This window comes from Cannabis sativa, chromosome 2 (assembly GCF_029168945.1).
Source record: "Cannabis sativa cultivar Pink pepper isolate KNU-18-1 chromosome 2, ASM2916894v1, whole genome shotgun sequence".
NCBI classification, from domain to species: Eukaryota; Viridiplantae; Streptophyta; class Magnoliopsida; order Rosales; family Cannabaceae; genus Cannabis; species Cannabis sativa.
This window is the reverse complement of record NC_083602.1, coordinates 1,405,512-1,426,560: the sequence shown is the minus strand read 5'-3', so window position 1 is coordinate 1,426,560 and position 21,049 is coordinate 1,405,512. Positions and strand designations below refer to the sequence as shown.

General features: G+C 29.9%; 3 protein-coding genes across 3 annotated transcripts; 1 reads left to right on the top strand and 2 right to left on the bottom strand.

Moving 5' to 3' along the window:
* Window positions 1-1,376: 1,376 nt before the first annotated feature.
* LOC115720882 (putative F-box protein At3g23970) lies at window positions 1,377-3,536 on the top strand. The gene is made up of 2 exons (XM_061109783.1): window positions 1,377-1,527; window positions 1,834-3,536. Exon 2 carries the CDS (start codon window positions 1,890-1,892, stop codon window positions 3,393-3,395), a length of 1,506 nt encoding a protein of 501 aa, XP_060965766.1. The 5' UTR covers window positions 1,377-1,527; window positions 1,834-1,889; the 3' UTR covers window positions 3,396-3,536.
* Window positions 3,537-10,702: 7,166 nt separating this feature from the next.
* Window positions 10,703-12,074, bottom strand: LOC133033974 (F-box/LRR-repeat protein At3g58900-like). Its single transcript, XM_061109016.1, has 4 exons — window positions 11,369-12,074; window positions 11,162-11,284; window positions 10,914-11,067; window positions 10,703-10,796 (listed from the first exon to the last, which is right to left on the bottom strand). The coding sequence occupies exons 1-4, from the start codon at window positions 12,072-12,074 to the stop codon at window positions 10,703-10,705; spliced, it is 1,077 nt and encodes a 358-aa protein (XP_060964999.1).
* Window positions 12,075-17,351: 5,277 nt separating this feature from the next.
* On the bottom strand, window positions 17,352-19,221 carry LOC115719153 (FBD-associated F-box protein At4g10400-like). Its single transcript, XM_061109779.1, has 2 exons — window positions 17,895-19,221; window positions 17,352-17,783 (listed from the first exon to the last, which is right to left on the bottom strand). Exons 1-2 carry the CDS (start codon window positions 19,152-19,154, stop codon window positions 17,604-17,606), a joined length of 1,440 nt encoding a protein of 479 aa, XP_060965762.1. The 5' UTR covers window positions 19,155-19,221; the 3' UTR covers window positions 17,352-17,603.
* Between the last annotated feature and the right edge of the window lie 1,828 nt (window positions 19,222-21,049).

Genomic DNA, 21,049 nt, shown 5'->3' with positions numbered 1-21,049 from the left:
GACTCAATACTTCAATTCTACTTATTTAAAAAAATTTGCTTAAAGTCCTTGAAAACTAGGTGGCGTTTGGTTGGAGGTAATGAAATGGAATGGAATGGAAAGGAAACAATTTTTATTCCATTCCTTTGTTTGGTTGCATTTTAAAGTATTGGAATAGCATTCCAATGGAATGCTCTTTCCACCATTTTAGTGGAATGGCTATTCCATTTTAAAAAGAAAGGAATGACCATTCCAATGTAACAAGAAAAAAAATTTAATGATTTTTTTATCAATTTTTTTTATACATTTTAAATTTTATTCCATTCCATTCCTATTCTTATTCCCATTCCCATTCCCATTCCTATATTTTCATTCCTCCCAACCAAACGCCTCCAAGTGTATAACTAGATATACATACATTGTACGTAACTTTATGCTAGTAGTATAATTAGATGTTAAATTTAAAATGATTGAATGATGTGTATGATGATAATTAATTAAAATGATTAAATGATGTGTAAAGAATTATTTAAAACTAAGATTATGCAACAACTTAAGCTTTTTGAATCTACTAGAATTTTATTTATGCTAATTTCTTTATTATTAGTTTTTCATATAACAAAGTTTACCATCTCTTTATTAATTAGTTCTTTTATATTTTCTTGAGAAACTTAGAGAAGACTTCGTTGGAAGAAAAAATAAAAAGAACAACAAAATTGTAAAACTATCCTTTAGACGTAAATTTGTAATTTTATTTTCGATAAATTACAATAAAAATAAAATGTAATTTGAAGGCATTTACTCAAACTATCATTTAGGGCTCGTTTGTAACGCCGTATTAGGTCGTATTGTATTGTATTATATTGAATTGTATTTTATGCAATATTTTTATATAAAACTATATGTGGTATTAACTTTTATGGACACTTAAATATATAATATTTTAGTATAAATTAAAGTTTAATATAATATTATATAAAAATATGATATATAATCCAATTCAATATAATACAATACAATACGGCCTAATACGACGTTCCAAACGAGCCTTTAGACGTAAATATTAGGGAAATTTACAAAAATACTGGAATTTGGGTTAACTTTTACAAAAATACTGTCACACGGAAATTTTTTCAAAAATACTGTGTTTTTATAAAACACCAGTAAAACACAAAGCAGAACAACTCAAAACAACAGTAGAACACTAGTAAAACACTAGTAGAACACCAGTGAAAACTTAACACAGTATACTGCAGTATGAAACTTATAAAAAAACACAGTAAAAAAGTAAAAAATACCGCATAGCAGTATTTTTATAAAAAAATGGCAAAAGTTACTATGCCACGTAAATTTCCCAAATATTATCTACACATAAATATAATTTGATATTATTAACGTGAAAAATTAAGGAACTTACCTATTTATTTGAAGTCAGATTTGAACTTACCTATTTTCGGTATCGATTGCCTCTCTCTCTCTCTCTCTGGGTTTCTCTCTCGTCTGGTCACTGCCGATAATCAGCAGCTGTAGAATCACCAACCACGGCAGGTATTCAATTTTTCTTCTCTCTCTGCTCTCGTCTTTACCATAATCAACTTTTCTTTAGGCTCAGTTTATCTCCTTTTGTTTGTAGCTTCAGTGTTTGACTAAATGCCTGAATCGTACAGAGATTAACTATATTCTTGTTTGTTCATCAAGTTTTACTAACTAAGTATTCATCTCAATTCTGTTAATTCTTTTTTACCAAGTATTTATGCATGATTAGTATTAATTATGTTTTGGGTAGTTTTGATTTTGATTATGTTTAGTTAAAGTGAAGAAAAAAACTGTTTTTTTCTTTGAATGTTTGGGCAGGTTGTACTTAGATTTTTGTAACGAGTTAATATATTGCATAAACTCGACCAAGAACAATGTATAACCCTAAGTGGGATGGAATAATTCCTATGAAGAAAGGATTGTTCATGTTAGGATTGAAGAACAAGAAGAAGAAGAAGAATAAGAGATTAGCAAAAGCAGTCATGAAGAAAGCAAAAAGTAATTTATCCGAATCAGAATCGATCATGAGTGTGATGAACAACGAAGATCTTTTGCTCGAAATACTGATCCGACTTCCTGATTTCAAGAATGTTATCAAGCTTAGTAGTGTGTGCTTTAAATGGCACTCTCTGTCTCATCAACCACACTTTCTCCAAAACTTCATTCTTCATCACAGCCTTAAACAAGAAGAAGAAGAAGAAGAAGAAGTTGTTTTGGATTCTTCCTATGTTCTTTTGATGAGAGGTAATTACGTTACCACTGGTCCCGAAGCAAGCTCTTGCTTCCACAAACGTACAATCCAAAACATCTTCTCCAATACATCAAAGATTCTCTTCCCATCTCTGTCCACAAATAGTTTTCTAGAATTCTTTGATCGGCCCAAAGCTCACATATTATCTTCTTTTCAAGATTTGCTACTCCTTGAAGAAAGGCTTTTTCTATTCTGTGTCATAAACCCAATAACCAAGCAAGTGGTTGAACTTCCTCTCTGTCCCAAAACACTGTACAATGACTACACATGTTTTGTTGAAGGCATTACATATAGATGTGGCTTTGTAGCTAATAACCAGGGCAACTTCAAGGTTGTGTTAATCACTTCAGATAATGCTCCTAATCGCGAGTTTCGCGGATCTATCTTCTGTTCTGAGACCAAAGAATGGAGTTGTTGTTTCAAATTACTATTTCCATTCAGATTATATGATTGGCATCCAACACCTATTGGATGCAGCAATGGAGTCATATACTGGCCATTTGGGGGTTCATGTTTTCAAGGAATAGCAGCATTCGACACCAGTACTACTCAATGTTGTTCGGTTGTCATGCCACCAGAGTTCGACACAACTTTATGGCGCAATGCTGCGTTTGGTGTTCGTCTTGGAGTAGTTCAAGGTCATTTGCGTCTGTTGCAGCTGTTTTTAGATGAAGAGGCCGCGGGGGGTCTCCATGTTCTCAGAGCATGGGATTTAGTTCAATCTTATTCATCGCCATCACCATGGATTATGGTTAAAGATGTTAGATTGAAATGGGGAGCATATGAAAATATGGCATTGTTTCCCATTGCATTCCATCCCCAAGATGAAGATGTTATTTTCTTGAAAAGAGTACTAATCAATGATAAGGATTATAATGCTCTTGCTGCTACTGACAACTTTGAGAATGATAATAACAATGTTGATATCTGTCTGTACAGATTTGGGAGAAGATGTTATGAACATGTCTGTTACTGTCCATTCGCCGAAAACACTCGAAGTCCTCGCGTTTTGCCGCTGCTTGTTCATGGTTGGCCTACAAGAATGCCTCCTCTGGATACCAAGCATCCTCCACCAGGTTTTAGATTATCAAATTCATACATTCATAGTATCAGATCGATATATCAATAGTGTTTAAACTTTATTTAAATTTATTTGATTAAAGTACTTTGTTGATGTTTGTTTCTTAAGTGAACAAATTATGATGATGAGTTGAGACTAGATGTCATTTTTTGTTATTAATTTTATCCATTTTAGTACATTTTTCAGCTGTTGATAGTTGATTTAATTGATTTAGTTGAAGAAATTATGATAAATTATGATAATGAGTTGAGACTAGATGTTTGTTTCCCTATAAAATGATTGTATATAAATATTAATTAAAAGCAATGTATAATTTAGCCTTTTGTTTAGTTTTATTATTTTAATTTCATTAAATTTTTAATTATTATATAAAAAAAAATCATATTTTATGAAATGATTATAAGAATACTACGTGTGCAGTTGATTTTTAAAAAGTTAATGAGATATTTTATTAACTCCTAAAAATAAATAAATAAATAATATTTTCTTTTAACAAAAAATATTTATTATATTATTATTTCTTATAAAACTACAGATACTTACGGTTAAAATTATTTAATTATTAATTTGTTTATTATCTTATTTTATATATATCAAAAGTGTAAGATCCATATAAAAATAAGTTCAAATCAAAATTTTAAATATATTTATATAAGTTTTAAATGCTAAACGATATACAAAATATTATCTTTTAGATTTTAAAATTTTAAAAATTGGTTTTTAAAACACAAATATTCATGTGTCATCATTAAATCGATTCCTTGTTAATTAGTATAGGATTAGGATTTGGAATTTTCTTCATAACCTATAAATATACCAATCCAACCATTATTATTATTATTTTAAAGTCATAAGCTCTACTTCATTCATCCCTACAAGATTATTTTCATAATTTCAAAGTCATAATTTCTACATAAAAAAGTTAATAATGGACCTATCAAGGGCTCAAATTCTAGCTCAAGAGATTGCGACGGACATAGCAAAGAACAAGAATTGGAGAAGTGTTGTACTCCAATCGGAGACTGAAACTGTACTCAAATCCAAAAATTTCATATCTCGTATTGCTTTGGAAGAAGCACACAATAAAATGTACCAATCAACCAAAGCATCGCATCAAGAGGAGTCGCTTAAGATAGCGAAGCAACTCAAGAACTCGCCTCACACTTACACTCCTATTAAATGGACCAAACCAACAGAGTAGTAGTGCTTCGACTAGTCTCGACCCGAAAATCCCAAGCAACTAGGGCTAACACATTTATCCTTTTTGTTTATTTTTTGGGCATGGTTTCTTATGTTTGTCTAGTTTATGGTGGTGTTATGCCTTACAAATATTATATTAACTTGTTTGTTATTTATTTCTTTGTTTTGTTATATCAATGAAATACTTATATTTTTCTCTATCTTTTTTTTCTTTTCATCATTTTCATAAAATTATTAACAGGTATATAAATAAAATTAGAATTTTCACTCTTTTTTTTTAATGCAAATTTTCACGTTAAATATTGAACTTTAATTTCAAGGATTTCGTAGATAAGACACAAATTATAATTTCAAGCAATTTAATTTCACGTAACATCTCTTTAATTATTTTTACCCTCCAAATTATAATTTCAGTTTATATATTCCCATAGTATATTCCCATAACTATTAATACCTAAGTTATATTTTTAGAACAGGTACTTAACTACCAAGTTAATATACAAGTGTCATTTTTTATTGATACATTTAAATCATGAATTTTTAAAGGGTAAATACTATTTTGGATCTTGTATTTTGTAAAAATTATAAATTGAACCCTCTATTTTGTTAAACGACAAAATAGACCCTGTATTTTTTAAAATGGTACAAATAGGACTTTGAGCTTAATTTTCGACAGTTATTTTTTTTAAAAAAATAATCAACTTAAAGGCAATTCCTAACACGCACATATGCATAAAATTTAACCACTTTTGTCATAACACCTCTCGGTCGAATTATTATTAAGTTTTATTTTGACAAAAAATCAGTTTATGATCATATTTGTACCATTTTGAAAAATACAAGGTTTACTTTATCATTTAATAAAACAGATGATCTAATCTGTAATTTTTGCAAAATACATGATCTAAAATAATATTTACCTATTTTATCATTTAATAAAACAGATGATCTAATCTGTAATGTGGCCATTGACTTGACACTTAACAGTCAGGTACCTACATAAGTTCCAGAAATATAACTTAGGTATTACTACCGTCAAAAATTAAACTTTAAGTATTTATCAGCAACTAAGAATTAAACTTAAATATTTATGCTTAAATTACATTTTTTTATATAAATATTTTATGACTCTAAAAAATACTGTCTTTATAAAAGTATAATTTACTAAAAAAAAGTACAAAAATAGCAACACAAAATTACAAAACTTCAACCTCATATTGTATCCATTCAAAAAATTATATAAGAAAAAAGACAAAAACATAAACACACACAAAAGCAACTAGAAATTTATCACAAATTGTATCAGCAAACATAAACTACAATACAACAAAACGTCAACACAAAAATAACAAAATATACACCCGAAATTATGTTAATTCAAAATAAACAACAAAATTACAAATCATTCACATGTTATGTAAATCTCTTTATAAGTTCAAGTTTAATTACAATAGTTAAAATTACAAGTTTGCCCGAAGGCCTATAACAGTTACAACAAACTACTCTGAGGCAACACTTATAATACATGATGTTCATAGTGAAGAATCAAGCTACTCTGAGGCAAGCTTGACAGAGACGTAGCCCATTGTTCTGGGGTGAACTTCGAGATCAAATCTCTATTTCTGTTTGTTTTCTTTAGCCCTAACTCTCATCTCTCTATGTTACTAAGTGTGCGTTTGTGTCTTAGTGTTGTGTGTGTTGTGATTTCTGTTTCGTGTGTGTGCGCGATCTATGAGATCGTGTTTGTGCTGGAAACCCTAGGGTGTCTCTTAAAGAAGACAAATAACGATCGAGATTAAGTCTCAAACATATCTGAGTAGGGGTGTTCGCGGTGCAGGTGGTGCAGTTTTTGACTATTTTTTCAAACCAAACCGCACATGCAATTTTTTTAATTTCTCAAACCGCACCCGCACCACGAAACTAAAAAACTGCAGAAATCACACCACAAAAAATAGTGCGGTGCGGTGCGGTGCGATTTTTACAATTTCTGCAGTTTGGACTATCACCGATAATTAAACTATCACAAATACAACAAAGCTTAAGCAACATTTGTCAAAAATACCATAAGGCTTGAAAATAAATATAAAAAAAAAAAGTTTCAATAATACAATAATTAGTGGGCTTTAGGTTGGACATTCACATATTAGATCTAAATAAATATAAAAATTGGTATTTTTATAATGTGCGGTACGGTGTAGTTTGAACCGCATATTAATAATTCAAAACTACAAATCGCACCGCACTACGCAGTTTAGGAAAAATTCAAACTGCGACCGCACTGCACCACACGGTTTAGGAAAAATAGGCAGTTTGACAGTTTGATGAACACCCTTATTTCTGAGTTGTTTTACTCAAGTGTTAGTTTTTATTGTCTTGCTTTGGGGCTGGACCGAGTTCTTGTTGGACTCTTGTTTTTCAATTTTACCAACTTTTCTTGGATCCATGAAATGTTTGCAAAATTACCACTTTTTGCCTATTTTGTATTAATTGTGTATCTTTGAGTTAGAATTGCATATTCTAGCACCGCACAAAGAAAACTTTGGAAAAAATACAAAACAACCTAAAAAAAAATAAATAAGCTTAAAAGTAACTAAAATTTGTTCATGCATCAACTCTTTATTGAAAAAAGTAATTAAAATTTACTCATACATCAACTCTTTGTTTTATCTCAAAAAAAAAAAAAAATAAAAAAATAATAAAAAAAAAAACTTAGAAAATCTCCAAGGCACTCTTTATAACTTTAGCTACAAAATGTTAAAATAGAGGACTATTTTTTTTTTTAAATGTTAAAAAAAACAATTGGTAATTCTTTTTGTTTGATTCAACAATGCATGATAAGAAATGTTATTATTCTATTCTATTTTAATATCTATTTATTTAATTTTAATAATTAAAAGAAGAAAGAGGAACACATTTGGTTCAGAATGATCATATAATACTTTTTTGAGTTTTTTTATTTTTTTCTTTTTGTTTGATAAGATAATGTAGTCCTTATATCTCCTTTAGTGATGGTCAAAATTCATTCAAAGTCCATGTGGAACTAAGCAAGTTTAAGGTGGACATGGTGGCCTAATCTCAATTCTCATTTCTCTTTGAGAAAAAAGAGAATGAACCTCAAGCTGGATCTTTGTGTTTGTGTGTTGTTATGAGAATTGAGAATTGAGAATTGTTGCTGCCAACCCGAATCGATTTATAGACAAACATATCAATAAACAGCCTATGATTTTCTTATCCAAAGTTCAATCATACACATAAACATAACAGGTAAAGAAGAACAAAAGCCATGCCCATGTCATGTCCTACTTTTTGGGGTGAGAGAGAGCCATCATCCATGGTAGATGACAATGACTAAAGCATGTTTGGTATTGTTTTCTGTTTTTTGTTTTAAAAAATTGTTTTTAGAAATGAGAACAAAAAATAGTTTTTGAAGTTTTTAAAGCACAAGTCATGTTTGGTTAGTGATTTTTAAAAACAATATTGACCAAAGGTGAATTGGTTTTTAGAAAAGAAAACAACATTTTGTTGTTTACAAAATTCTTGTTTTTTGTAACTTTGTTTTCTGAAAACTGTTTTTAAAAAATAAGGCCAAACAAGCCAAATTGTTTTTAAAAACAATTTTCTGTTCTTAAAAATAAAAAACAGTTTTTTAGTTATAATGCCAAACATGCACTAAGAGTGTCTTCCTTTTTGGAAGAATCAGAAGAAGAAGCTCCTCCTGCTCCTAAGTCATGTATAAATTAATGTGAAAAGAAAGTATAAATAGTAATGGTGAATAGTATAACTGTGTTATTGCAATTTTCTCTTAATATTTAGTGAAAGACAATCAATTTGATCTCATAATTTACAAACCAATCAACAGAAAAGGATCAAACCACAATTGATAATTGTCAAAACTAATCAAGATTTGTAATAATGGTAATTATGTTCTATGTATTTACTGAATAGATGAATTAATAAAGATTATATATACAAGAAAAGAAAGGACAATTCACTGATTCTCTCTGTTTGAATTTTTTCTTTGGTCAGTTAGATTATGTCAATTGTTATCTTCCTTATACTTGTGTATCAAGTTGTTGCAGCTATGTAATAAAAATAATTAACCAAAAATGAAAATCTCAGTATATATATTTATATTGACAAAGCTCACTACACTGGGATTTACCTTACTCAAGCTAAGTATGCAGCTGATCTTTTATCTAAAACCAACATGTTAGGACCAAACTCTCAGCTGCCATGGGAACCCCCTTTGGCCAATCCTACCTAACTTCAAACCAGCTGACTCCTTTCACCTAATTTAGACTGGTTGAGTTCAATCGATGATAGACGCTCTACCTCAGGTTACAGCGTCTACTTAGGAGGGCACGAGTTCCTTTCAAAAGCAAGAACAGACAGTGTTAGATTATTCCAACACCAATACTTAAATTGCTTGTAAAGTTTGAAGTTTCCCATTCAGAAAATTAGCTAATAAATTTCATATGTATCAGGTAGGACACTATTAACTAGTTCACAATATAATATAAGAAAGAAATAATATCTCATGCTAATGCAAAGTAAAGTAATCAAGTTCATCATCATCATCATCATCAGATTTTGATTTCTAATCTAAAACTAATATCAATGAGCAGTTACAATATTTTAAAGCAACTAAAATATCTGCATTTTGTTAATAAACAAAATCATAATACAAGTAAGCACCTCACATCTTTTAGCATGTAAGCAATTGAGATTCAAAAACATTTTTAACATATCATATTCCCCATACTTCTTCTCAAAAATCACAATTCTAGCTTCCACTCAACGAATTAGACAACTCTATTGATATGACTTTCGTAACAAAAGTATGCTAATTTCGGAGTTGATTCAATAGTAATTTTGCTCTCATGTGAGCAACAATCCTTAAAACTGATAAGTGTAATGATAGCTCGAAATCTTCACTAGTATCATCTAATCATGTAACCGAAATTTCTTAATAGACGGGCAACCCAACAAAAATGTTGTAATTTACAACAACTTTAGCTAGATTAATCCTGCACAATTCGAAACCAAACCAAACCAGAAAACACACAAGCAATTTAATGTAAAACTGAAAGTAAAACGACACAAGAAATTTATAGATCGGTTCACCTCTTAATTGGAGCTACTCCTCTTGGGAATTCAATCTTTACTATGACAATGGCACAATTACATTGTTGGATTCTCAACAAATGTGTAACAATGTACAGCAGCCGTCCTTGAACATATGAAAACTAAATGAATAAGATTCATTTATATAACACTAGATTTTGTTAAACCTTTTTTAGATTATAAAATAGTCTTCCCGAAAATTTAGAAAGGCAGAACAAAGAGTTTCTAAAAGCCTATTAGTCTCTCTTAAACATCACAATTAAAAGAGTCTTAACAAAGAAAATACCTGAAAATAAGAAAGAAACTTCTCATTCATAAAAGGTCATATCAGTACAAAGCTACTAATAATAAAAAGATAGTCATTCTTATACAAAATTCAACATATCAGTAAACCAAGCTGCATCATAGTTTCATTCATAAAGAAGATCAAACCTTGTAATTCTTGGTGTGTTTGTTTCAATTATTCTTGGTTGATCATGTGTTCTTGATCAAGTGTTAATTCACCACAAAAATACATAATTGATTGAATATAAGAGACAGAGTCCTTAAAGGCCAACTCTGGACCCCAATTGAGAATGGTTTCTGCCAAACCAAATCTATAAGAAACTCATCACTGACAAACACATCAATAAAGAAGCAAATATTAATCTCAGGTAAATATTGTGTATTAAGTTAATGGTATTCTTTTGTTTTTCAGATTATGCTCAATGATTTCTCTCTACTCCTACTGCTGTTTGGGTTAGGCTGAATTGCAGTTGTGGCTCGGAATCATAATGCTGAAGTGGTGTGGATTGAAACCAAGTGCTTACATAAGATTTGTTAATCCCATTTGTTTTTCTGAAATTGTGTTTAGTTAACACACTTGATGATCTCTGTTTTAGATGGGTTGCTCTTCAAGTTTAAAGTTTCCATTCAGAATATTAGCTGATAAATTTCATATGTTACATTCAGGACACAATATCATAAAAGGACTATAGTGCCATTTTCTTAAGCTAATAAAAAACACCCATTCTTAAACTTGTACTCACCAGTTACAGTATCTGCATTTTGTTAATGGACAATGTTTCTAAAGAAGGCGAAATCCACAACAACGAGTTCTTCAAATCTGATATTCTTTCAGGATTACTATATCAAATAAAAAGAAATATAATATATATAAGTACCTCATATTCTTTAACATGTAGGCTAAGAATATTCCAAGAGCAATTGAGATTCAAAAGAAAATTCAACAAATCAGTAAACCAAGATCCATCATAGCCATTATTATATCCTCTCTCACAAATCACAACTTTTCCACTCAAGGAATTAGATATATCTATTGATATGCTTAGATCCATATGACCTCCATAATAGAAGTATTCTAATTCAGGAGCAGATTCAATTCTAATCTTTCCATCTGTTATCACCATTCTTAAAACTGATATCATTCACTAAACTGAAACTTTTCAAGTGTTGACTCGAGATTTTGAGATGGGAGTCATGTATATTGCCGGTACACAAAGTCAAATTCTCAAGAAGAGGATTATTAGAAATAAGAGCATTTAGTGATAAACGTAAATCATCACTAGTATCATCAAATGAGAGATTTCTAATTTTCTTGCAAGAAGAAAAATCTATATTGCATGTAGACTCACAACATAGATCCAAAGATTCAAGATTTATGACTTCAAATTGTAAGCCATCCAGATTTGTTGTACCTGTCAGTTCCAAGAACTTGAGGCTTAAACTTTGCAGTAGGCTCTTATCACCAATGCGCAAGAATTCATAATAACATAAACGCAATTTCTCAAGAGAAGGAGAACACAACAGAAACTTAAATACCACATCATCCTCGCCAGTATCTGATTGAACCCTTATCAATGACAAAGTTTTCAGTAATGGGAAATTAAATGAATGAGAAGTATCCAGCTCTACTCCATACAACTGCAAAATAGTCAAATATCTTGCATTGTCAAGTATTTTGGGTAAGCAGTAGTAATAACCTCCGTTGTCTCTGTCTTCGCCTATGGTAAGATTTATTTCCTTAACTTTATTCTCAACTGCAAAAGCTAACCATTTATCTACGACCCCAGCCTTACTTTTTTTATAGTAAACTAACATTTCAAGCTTAAAACTAGTTAGTACAACTGAATTGTCGATAAAATACATGCCTTTCTTGCGGTGTTCCAAATATTTTTCAAGATAAATGTAAAACTTTTCTATCACCTGTTTCCGTTCAACTTCACTACAATAGGTAATAGTACTATAGGGAAAAAAGATTGTGGGAACTAAATACCATATAAGCTTCCAACGCTTTGAAAGAAGGCATGTCCGAACCACTTCTTGAGTTGGGAGAAACGATAGGATGTGATGAATCAGTGTATCAGGTAGTTTCGAAATTCTGTCATCATCATTACCCACCATTGATGATGATGTTGTTGTTATTTTAAGCCTTTTCTTCAAGCCAACACAAATTGGAATATTATGAACTGTAAAAACGACAGCAAATGAAATGAGTCAATAAATTTAAGATAATACTAAGAAGTGAAGAGAAGATTAGTTAATACTTACATGAAAAGAAGATGAACTTCCTAATAAATAGGCAGAGCAATTTGGAATGACGTTCCAATTTCTTACAAATAATAAAATTGAATTGGTATTCAATTGTTTGATAACACAGAAAAAGAAGAATTGTATTTAATTGTGATTGTTGAACTTGCCATGCATTTAATTTGAACCGACACCTTTTGGTTTCTACATCATATGCTTATTGTTCATTCTTCATCTTGTTATTGATTTTAAAGATGAACAAGAAAAGGCTATTAATCATTTTGTGATGTTTGATTCTAAATGATAGTAATATATGTGGAACTTGTATATATTTTGACTCCAATTGGGACAATGACACAATAAATCAATATGTTAATTGGTCTAAACCCTAAACCCTAAACCCTAAACCCTAAACCCTAAACACAATAAAATATGTTAGGTTGGAGTAACTCATCATAGAATAATAATTAACCAATGAAAATAATGCAGCCTTAGATTATTTCAACACCAATTCTTAAGTTGCTCTTGAAGTTTGAAGTTTCCCATTCAGAAAATTAGCTAATAAATTTCATATGTATCAGGTACTATGATCAACTAGTTCACAATAAAATATAAGAAAGAAATATCTCATGCTAATGCAAAGTAAAGTAATCAAGTTCATCATCACTACAAACCTACTACAGTACCATTTTCTAATCTAAAACTAATAAAAGAAGTTACAATGTTTTAAAGCAACTAAAATATCTGCATTTTGTTAATAGACAATGTTTCTAAAGTAGGTGAAATCCATATCAATGAGTCTTGCAAATCGGATACTCTTTCAGGCTTTTTACGTTTCGTAATAACTCTGAGATGCTTCCAATTGAGCAATGGAGAACGACATACTCTCTTCAACTTTTCTGGCCAAATGAGAGCCTTCATACATTGCAAACATATAAACATATTACTTCACAAATAGTAAATAAGACTACATTGAAATTAAAACCACAAAATCAAATAAAAATAAATACAAGTACCTCAAATCTTTCAGCATGTAGATGTACAATATTCCAAGAGCAATTGAGATTCAAAAGAAAATTCAACAAATCAGTAAACCAAATCGCATCATATACAACATGTTCCTTCTCAAGAATCACTATTTTTCCACTCAACGAATTAGATGGCTCTAGTGAAATGCTTAGATTAATACGACCTTCGTAACAAAAGTATGACAATTTTGGAGCTGATTCAATTGTAATCTTGCTCCCATCTGAATCATAATCCTTAAAATTGAAACTTTTCAAGTGTTGACCCGGGATTTTGAGATGGTAGTCATGTGTAAAACAGATGCGCAAAGTCAAATTCTCAAGAAGAGGATTATTAGAAATAAGAGCATTTAAGAATAGCTCGAAAACATCATGAGTAACATTTTTTGTATTCTTGAAAATAGTGAGATTTCTAATTTTCTCGCAAGCAGAGAAATTTATATCGCAAGCACCACTGAGTACCAAAGACTCAAGATTCATGGCTTCAACTTGTAATTTACCATAACTTGTACCTATCAGTTGCAAGAACTTGAGGCTTAAACTTTGCAGCCGAAGCTTATCATCAACGCATATGAAGGAATAAACAAATACCAGCAATTTCTCAAGACAGGGACAACCCAACAAAAACTTAAGTACCACATCATCTTTTGTAGTATCCGATTGTTGAACTCTTTCCAATGATAGAGTTTTTAAAGATGGAAAACTAAATGCATAAGAAGTATCCAACCTCACACTATCCAACTTCAAAATAGTCAAATATGTTGCATTATCTATTATTTTAGGTAAGCAGTAGTACTGGAAACAACCACCTATACATAGATACATTTCCTTAACCTTATTCTCAACTGCAAATGCTAACCATTTATCTACGACGTGAGCCTTGTCTCTTTGATAATAAAAATCCAGATCAAGCCTAAAACTAGTTAGGACTGAATTTTCTATAAAATACATACCTTTCTTGCGGTGTTCCAAATATTTTTCAACATAATTGTAAAACTTTTCTGAGTCCTGTTTCCGCTCAGTGGAGAAATAGAGTGTGGGGACTGAATACCATATAAGCTTCCAACGCTTAGAAAGAAGGCATGTCGGAACTACATCTTCAGTTGGGAGAAACGATAGGATGTGAAAGATGACTGAATCAGGTAGTTTCGAAATTCTGTCATCACCACCAACCACCATTGATGATGATGATGATGATGTTTTAAGCCTTTTCTTATCCATAAGTTGAAATCCACCCAAATTGGATTGTGAACTGTAAAAACAAACAACAGCAAATGAAATGAAATGAGCCAATTAATAAAGAGTAGAAGTAGATTACTAGTTAGTTAATCCTTACCTGAAAATGAAAAGAGTAAGAGCAAAGAGGAGAGTACTGAAACAAATCAAAATACAAATTTATAAATAATATGTAAAATGAAAAGTTGAAACTTTGAACAACGTTCCAATTCCATTTCCAAAAAAAATAACAACTTTCCAATTTCATAATAAATATAAATAAATGAAGGGGATTATTATTAATTATATTTTATATTAAAGTGAATTGTGGTGTGTGAAGTTAAAACGTTAGAGACCTTTGATTTCTTTTTCTATTGTAAAGTTCTTTTTGTCAAGTTAGTTGACAAAATATTTTTTCTTTTATGGTAAAATTCTTTTGCATGCATACCCGATTTCTTACCTTGTATTTTCGGTTTTTAGTTGCTCTTTTCTTTGTTAGGAAAGTTGCACTTTTCAGCTGGACTTTCTTTTGTTTGGAAACCTCTTGTAAGAGAAGCAATTCTCTTATGGAAAGTTGGTTTTTTAAGGAAACTTTGATTATTGTATTTTCCTTGTTGATTTCGATTGTATCTTGATACAATCAGAATATCTAATCTGTTTTTGGCAGGAATCAAGTATTAATAGAGGATTGGACCCGATTATAGCAAGTTTCCTGTTTCTGGTCTGATCTTCTGCGTCAGCATCCAAATCTGATGTTGCAGATCGTGTTTTTCTTTGAAAAGTTTTGTACAGCTGTAGATTCGATCTTGTGGCTGTCTCTAGTGCTTCTATGTTCTATAAATAGAGCCTAGAGAGCATCCATTCGAATCAGCTCTTCCATTATTCATTTTTTGCATTTATCTTTTGAGAGAAGAGAGTTTTTTTTGTTTTGTGAGAGTCTAGTTGTTCATCTAGGTTCTAGTAGTTTATTTCTTCCATTGTAATAATATCTCTAACAGTTTCGACTTGTAATAATCTCTGAGTTTCAGTCTCAGTTTCATTGATAAACAAGCTCATTCATTCTTGGTGTGTTTGTTTCAATTATTTTTCATAACCATTACTTATTAGTTTCTGTCATTAGTCTTTCAGCTGTATCATTAATCATTATTATGTGTTCTTGATGATTGGATTGGATATAAGAGACAGACATTATATCTATCTGTGTTATTCTATAACAGAGAGATTAGAACCGAGCCTGTCCTTAAAGTAGACATGGCCAAGAAATTAGCTATCATATTCTCAAATAAGCAACAAAACATAGAAACCGAATGATGTTATTTCAGAAGAATCTCATTTGTACAAAATGATTAATATTCATTATGTATTAATCTCAAATGAACTTGTTTGTTGTTGTGGAGTCTCAAACCCCAAACACAACACCAAAACAGCCAGCAAATGATCAAAGAATGAATCACACAAACCAGTAATCAAGACTTAAAACAGAAAGCATAAAATCAACACAAAAACTTACGTGGTTGGGCTACACAATTGGGGGAGATCATGAGCTTAATCCACGAGAAAAAACAGCCTTTCAATGGCTGTATATTAAGCTTTATTAATGCCAAAACCAAGGTACAAAAAACCCTTTACTCAATGGAGACTTTCCTTACATAAACCTCACTTGAGATCTCTCAATCAAACACATGAGAGTATCTTTCACAACCCTCCAGCACTCTTATTTTCTCCTCTCAATTCTCAACTAAACACATTACATGTGATCCCCTATTTATAGTGTCACTTGGACAAACTAAAGGTTGTCAACTTAACTAACTTACTCCCGAGTTAGTTAAGACTGTTGAGGACAAATACAAACTGTTTTAACTAACAGTTGTGGCACGTGTTCAAGAGGTCAAACCTCAATAATTGTCTTTGACAAGGCTGGTTTGTAATTAATACAGATGTTTCTATTGGCGCGGCCGAGAAGGTGTATTTGAAATCATCAGGGTAGAGTGATCAAAATCCATCTCAAAGTCATCACTCTCTCAAACTGAACCTCTGGTTTGTGGGGCCTTACAACAGTGATTTCAAAATTTTGGTCTTTCAAAATCAGTGTAAGATCCAAGAAAGAAACTTTCAGTGAGTACCTGCAAAAATGTACTTTAAGATCCACATTTCAATTAAAATGTTATGCTACAAAGTACAAACTCTTTGAGTCAAATAGCAGCAAAATTTAGATTCCTTAAACCAAATATATATTAAACATAAAAAACCAAATAGTAATTTAGACCTGTGATTTCACTAGTCACCGTTATACAAACTTCAAAATTTTGTCAGAACAAGAAGCCAAGCAAAATAATGTATAGAGAGACAAAATGATCATTTCATCTTGTATTCTTGCAACTAATTCTGTAAACCAGACAAAATATCAGAGATTGGAAACAAAAAGTTACATACTTTAACAACAATCTACAGAATTATATGTAAAGTTGCTTCCTTTGTTTTTGTTCTTGGCAAAAATCAACAGAATTATTTGTCTAGAAATCTCAAACACATGAGTGACATTAGTGTTTTGTCCTTGTTAGTTATAGCTCATTGGGTTTCTGCAAAGAGTTCTTTGATTGAATTCTGTTTGTCCTGAACCTATGGTTTGTGGGGCAGTTACAACAGCAGCCCACAGTGATTTCAAAAATGTGGTCTTTCAAAGTGATTAGAATATGAAAATATGATAATCTTAATCAGAGGGAGTACCTACAAAAATGTACTTTACAATATTTATCAATTAAGATGTTTATGCTACAAAGTACAAACCTTTTGAGTCAATAAATTTCTACTTGCTTAAGAAGGGTCACAACACAAGAGAGTTTAGTTTCCTTAATCCAAAAAACCAATAATTTTGCTGTTATAAGTTATGATTTAGACCAAATATAAATTAAACATAAAAACCATACAGTAAAATTACAAACTTCAAAATTTTGGTCAGAACAAGAAATCAAGCAAATGGTAGCACTAATATTTTAAAGCTAACTAAAATATAAGAACACTCACATTAGTTCACAATAAATTTTAAGAAAAAAAAAATAATACCTCATTCTTATGCAAAGTAGTAAATTAAAAACAATCTCAAAAAGGACTAAAAAAAAGTCATCCCAAACTTATATTCAGAAGTAACTATAATTTAAAGCAACTAAAATATCTGCTTATTGTCAATAAACAATGTTTCTAAAGAAGGTGAAATCCACATTAACGAGTTCTTCAAATCTGATATTCTTTCGGGATTACTATCATTAGTAATAACTCTGAGATGCTTCCAATTAAGCAATGGAGATCGGCATACCCTCTTCAATTTTTTTGGCCAAATGAGAGCCTTCATACAAAACATAAACATATCATTTAGCATAATGTAAATAGATCAACTATAAAATATTGAAATATAAGGCCACATAATCAAATAAAAATAAAAACATAATACAAGTACCTCATATTCTTTAATATGTAGGGTAAGAGTATTCCAAGAGCAATTGAGATTCAAAAGAAAATTCATCATATCAATATACCAAGTTGTATCATAGCCATCATCTTCCTTAGAAATCACAATTTTTCCACTCAAGGAATTCGATGGCTCTATTGATATGCTTAGATCGAGACAACCTTCGTAACAAAAGTATTCTAATTTCGGAGCTGATTCAATTGTAATATTGCACGGTTCAAAGTGACAATTCTTAAAATTAAAACTTTTCAACCATTGTCCAGAGATTCTGAGAGGATCGTCATAGGGATCATATGCATACCAAGTGTTCAAAGTAAAATTCTCAAGCTGAGGAATTTTAGAAATAAGAGCATTTAATGATAATTGGAAAACATCACTAGTATCATTAACTGAGAGATTTCGAATTTTCTCGCAACTAGAGAGATTTATATTGCACACAGAAACACCGCTTAGTATCAAAGATTCAAGATTTACGGCTTCAACTTGTAAACCATTTACATTTTCTGTATCTATCAATTCCAAGACCTCGAGGCTTAAACTTTGTAGTGGAGGCTTATCATCACCGCACAAAAACTCATAATTATGTAGTCGCAATTTCTCAAGAGAAGGACAACCCAACAAAAACTTAAACACAACATCATGATCTTTTGAAGTATTTGATTGTTGAATTCTTTCCAATGACAAAGTTTTCAAAGATGGAAAACTAAACAAATGAGAAGTGGTATCCAACCTCACTGCATTCAACTCCAAAATAGTCAAAAATCTTGCATTGTCTATTATCTTAGGTAAGCAATAAAAAGACTCAATATTATCACCATTATTATAAGCTCGACCTATAGATAGATACAATTCCTTAATCTTATTCTCAACTGCAAAAGCTAACCATTTATCCAAAATGTGAGTCTTACTTCTTTGATAGGTACCCTTCATGTTAAGGTTAAAACTAGTTATGACTGAATCGACGATAAAATACATACCTTTTTTGCGGTGTTCCAAATATTTTTCAACATAATTATAAAACTTTTTTCGATTATGTTTCCATTCAACTACACTAATAAGTCTATGACTAATATTATTCGAGAAAAAGATTGTGGGAACTGAGTACCAAATGAGTTTCCATCGTTTCGAAAGAAGACATGTTGTAACCACATCTTTAGTTGGAAGAAACGATAGGATGTGAATGATCAATGAATTGGGTAATTTCGAAAATCTGTCATCACCCATTGATGATATTGTTATTGAATCCATATTGGATTGGGAACTGTAACAGAAACAACAACAACAACAAATTAATCAAATTTAATATCAGAGAAATCTAATGATCAATTTAATTCATATATTAAATGTTAAATTGTTCAGCATTGTATACAATGAAAGAAGTAAAAGGATTGAGATTGGTTATGAATAATATTTACATTAATTAATGAAGTGAAGATAATGATGCATAAATTGAATGTGAATTAATGAAACTCAATTTAAAGCCTTGAAATTCGAGTGAAGATATTTATGTTTGTTAGTTTATTTATTTATTTATTTTATTTTTTTTTTTTGAAGGAATTTATTTATTTATTTTTGAATAAATGATAAAGGTAAATAAAACGTGGAAACGGTTTCAATACTATAATTTTGTTTTTTATTCAAAAAAAAAAAAACTATAATTTTGTTTTTCCCACGAGACACAATTTTTTTGGTGCATGCATTCTTCTAAAAAGGATCTAATCGTCATTCTAAAAAAAAAAAAAAGGAGTTCTATTTACACCCCTAAAAATGATAAGTACACCCCATTATTAAAAAAAATATAAACTTAAATAATTTTTAAAAAATTATTCTTAATATTTTTTTAAAAAAAAATTCTCATTAATTTCAATACTTATTTTGATTTTATTTTCATAATTTTTTCTAACTCATGTATATTTTTTTTTGAATTTTTTCTAAGAAATTTTATATAATCTTTTATTTTAATTTTTTTCTCATAATATTTAAAATATAATTTATTTTTGTTTGATAGGTATATTTTTTTAAGAATATGAATTGGAAAAAAAAAGTTAAAAAAATTTAGTACAATTAAAGATATAAATTTTATATAAAATAAAAATTATTAAAATTGGGTGCCTTTAGAAAATTTTGGGGTGTAAATAAAATTTCCCAAAAAAAATAGTTTAATTATTTTTTCATAATTGTTTTATAATTATTTATCAGCGCATGTATACTCCTAGAAAGGAACTACTAGTCATTTTGATAAAAAAAAAATTAGTTTAATTATTTTTTCATAATTGTATTATAATTATTTATTAGGCAAATACTATTTTAAATTCTGTATTTTACAAAAATTAGTAATTTAACTCTCTGTTTTGTTAAATGATAAAATAGGCCCTGTATTTTTTAAAATGGTACAAATAGGAACTTGATTTTTTGTCAAAATAAAATTTAATAATAATCCGATCTAAAAGTATTTATGACAAAAGTGTTTACATTTTCTATATGTGTTCGTATTAAGAATTGTCTTTAAGTTGGTTATATTAAAAAAATATATATATAAAAAAAATTAAGTCGGTCCTACTTTTACTATTTTGGAAAATACAAGTTCCATTCTGTCATTTAATAAAACAGATGGTCCATAATGGTATTTATCCTTATTTAACACGGAAATTTTAAGAAATTCAAAATAATTTACAATATAGAAAGCAGTATACAAACACCTAAAAATAGGTAAAATTTATTAAATAATTAAAATAATATTACAAATATATAACACATAACATATTATTAAGAAAATATAAATATAAACACATAAAAAATTATGAAATTACAATAAAATAAAGTTAATAACTTCAAAAATAATTAAAAACTTACTAGATTAATTAAAAAAGACTAAACAAATTTGATTATTCTATCTTTTTTGAGAATTTTTTTGTTTGATGTACCTTTAAAAAAAAAAGATAATAAGATCTTTATATCTCATTTAGTAATTGTCAAAATTCATTCACAGTCCATGTGGAACTAAGCCAGCTTAAGGTGGACATGGTGGCCTAATCTCAATTCTCATTTCTCTTTAAGAAAAAAGAGAATGAATAGTAGCAAGCTAACTTAATAACAACCAAGTTCCATAAAACCATTCTAATAAAAATCAGAAGCCTACAAAA

Coding starts and splice junctions, on each gene's coding strand:
- LOC115720882 (XM_061109783.1), top strand. CDS start 1,890: ATGTATAACCCTAAGTGGGATGGAATAATTCCTATGAAGAAAGGATTG.
- LOC133033974 (XM_061109016.1), bottom strand. CDS start 12,074: ATGGTGGGTAATGATGATGACAGAATTTCGAAACTACCTGATACACTG. Junction 11,285..11,368: donor CAAGTTCTTGGAACTGACAG/GTACAACAAATC, acceptor CATGCAATATAG/ATTTTTCTTCTTGCAAGAAA. Junction 10,797..10,913: donor AATGGCTATGATGGATCTTG/GTTTACTGATTT, acceptor TATTTGATATAG/TAATCCTGAAAGAATATCAG.
- LOC115719153 (XM_061109779.1), bottom strand. CDS start 19,154: ATGGATTCAATAACAATATCATCAATGGGTGATGACAGATTTTCGAAA. Junction 17,784..17,894: donor TACATATTAAAGAATATGAG/GTACTTGTATTA, acceptor TTTTGTATGAAG/GCTCTCATTTGGCCAAAAAA.